The 2,750-nt window shown below is 32.0% G+C and overlaps 1 protein-coding gene across 1 annotated transcript in view; it reads right to left on the minus strand.

Annotated features, from left to right (window-relative positions):
- Window positions 1-1,012: 1,012 nt before the first annotated feature.
- The window catches only part of WDR12 (WD repeat domain 12), a 24,185-nt gene continuing 22,447 nt past the window's right edge, over window positions 1,013-2,750 (minus strand). Inside the window, exons 12-13 of the mRNA XM_004378240.3 lie at window positions 2,377-2,449; window positions 1,013-1,386 (exon numbers count right to left, since the gene is read on the minus strand). Coding sequence (XP_004378297.1) covers window positions 1,309-1,386; window positions 2,377-2,449 — 151 coding nt within the window. The 3' untranslated portion in view covers window positions 1,013-1,308. The remainder of the gene's footprint in view (window positions 1,387-2,376; window positions 2,450-2,750) is intronic.

Genomic DNA, 2,750 nt, shown 5'->3' on the forward strand with positions numbered 1-2,750 from the left:
CTGCCCTCTGAAAGTTAGGAGGTTTCCAGAGACCACAGATAAGAAATTAAGACCAGTATGTACAAAATGAGGAAAATAAGGACTTTGTGTGTGAATATTCTGGCTACATCTACTCACTTTGTTGTCATTAAAATGTACTTTATAAGAAATGATGTGATAACTAGAGTTCTTGCTCTTAGTCTCTGTGAGAATGAGGGCCATGTCCTGGTCAGGGGCGGGGAGCCTGTGTCCCTAAGTAATGGGGAACAAAAACCACTATTTAAGCCCTGGACTGTCTCTGAACTTCTACATCTGAGAGAACTAAACTCCTAACTGGTTTGATCCACTATTAATTTGGCTTTCAACTGCAGCCAGGTATAGATGTTGTTTGAGATATATTGCATTGATGGGTCTAGTGATGAAACCAAACTGACTTCCTGTATAACACTAAGAGGTTGTAAGGTATTCTTAAGGAATACCGATCTATTAAAGATGGAAGTCACTTTTTAAGACATTTACTTCAGAGTATTTGGTATTTAACATATGCATAAAGATAAATGAATGCTAACGATAATTCATAAAATCTGTAGAATGTTTATTATCTAATACTGACTGAAAGATTTTGTTTAAAGAATCTATTCTTATCTACATATGAGGACAGGTTAGAGAAAGAGGTGATTCCTGGTTACCATGAAATCTGTATTCAGCTTCTAAAGGATACTGGCATATCTTTAATTTGGAAGTACTTCATTTAAAATATTTAAACAAATTCTTAATAAATGGGCAACATCTACTTTTTTATGTTCTGAATACCTACAAAGACTTGTTACAGTTAGATATCACTTAATTGACCAAAAGCAAATTTTATTTCTAATTTTCCCATATTAAAGATTTCAGTCTTTTTATATGCTTTTTTAAAGTTAACCTTAAAAACCTGCTTCTCCATCAGAAATAAAAAGCTGCACAATTAATTACTGTATATCTAATCTATGCATATTATAGTATTTCAAAAACACATCTTAATTCAAACTAATACCTTTGGAAAAAAACAAAACAAAAAAACTCGACTTAATTTCAAGAGTTTAGCATAAGGTAGAGAATGCAGGCTACATTTTATATTTTATAAACAAAAACTGTCATTTTATAAATACAAAATAAAGAAGAAAAACACAATGACATGTTAACTACTATCAAGGGTGAAAACCTTATATAAAGTGTAATCCAAAAGGCTGTTTTCTGATGAGTTGGCCTGCAGGTCTGTGTAATCTGAGAATTCTTTACTGATTTCATTTATAGAAAGAATCTCTACAGTCAAATTATCATTCACTTTCATGCCCCCACGTGGGAAGTGGTAGGTGAATATCTGTAGGAATACAATTTATTGTCTGCTCCTCCACTCAGAAGTAACTGCGTAAAGGGGGGAGAAAAAGACACAAACACATAAGTAAATACAATTACTTCATCTGACAGCTAAGCTAACAAAATACTGATGATTTTTATTAGAATTGTGGATGAGTAGTTAACTTGCATTGAGATTATGGGGACCAACTGCATCAATTTTCACTACTATACACAATATGAGCCCTGGTGGTGTAGTGGTTAAGCGCTCAGCTGCTAACCAAAAGGTTGGCAGTTCAAATTCACCAGCTGCTCGTTGGAAACCCTATGGGGTAGCTCTACTCTGTCCTATAGGGTCGCTATGAGTCGGAACCCACTCGATGATACCTAACAATAACAACAACATACACAATATAGTATATTAAAGCTTTAAAAGTGAACATTTGAATTCAGTTAAGATGTAACATGCTATTGTACTTCCTACGAAACATTAGCTAAGAAATGTAATAAAGTTAACAAGTTTGAAGGATGGTACAGTTATCTATTTTAAAAATTTAGAAGTTTTTAGAGGACAGTACATTAATTGTTTGCAGGTAAATGGATATTGCAAATTATTCAAATAGCCCTAGGAACTATATTTGGAAAGAATTCTAAGGCAATAAGAGCTTATGTATAAAAAAAAAATTAAATTATAATTATTTAAGCACATTTTATAATCCAGACTTATATAAGATTTTCCTAACTGGGAAATATTTTCATCCAGTTAGTGTTAATTAGCGACTTTATGGACTTAAAATGTTTTGTTAAAACACCCAGGAAAAAATAAACTGCTTCAAAATTTCAAATTAAAAAAAAATTTTTTTCAAATTTTACTACTTCTGTTATTAAAGGACAAATTTGTTTCTTCTTTAAATGAGATACAAAATTAAGGGAAAACATAGTCAGAATATAGAATTATAAATATCCGATATATTGAAACTAGTAATTCTATAAACACAGACACCAGATTTATTCCAATAATATATTTTCCTCTTCACCAAATAGCTAATGAATTCTTACCCCTGTGTCTGTCCAGTCTACACCCAGAACTTTGTCTTCATGAGCAGCGAGATCATAGAGAGGAGCTTTACAACTAAAAGATGAAAATATTAACATGTTATATGCATTTCACAGTATTAAAATAAACAAACATATATAAATAATCACTTGTACTTTTCTGAAAACTTTACAGGATTTACAATCCTTGCCCCAAGAACCGCTTAATCTTAAAATTTTGAGTATTTAGCTGAACCTCTCCTGTTTTTCCTACATCATTTGTAGACTACAGAGATTTGCTGCAACAAATATATTCAGAAAAAATTTTACTTATAAAAATGTATTTATTTAAGTATGGCCCCCAGACACCCTTTTAGCTCAGTGGTGAAGTCACTTCC

The sequence above is a fragment of the Trichechus manatus genome, unplaced genomic scaffold (genome assembly GCF_000243295.1).
Source record: "Trichechus manatus latirostris isolate Lorelei unplaced genomic scaffold, TriManLat1.0 scaffold00056, whole genome shotgun sequence".
Lineage (NCBI taxonomy): Eukaryota > Metazoa > Chordata > Mammalia > Sirenia > Trichechidae > Trichechus > Trichechus manatus.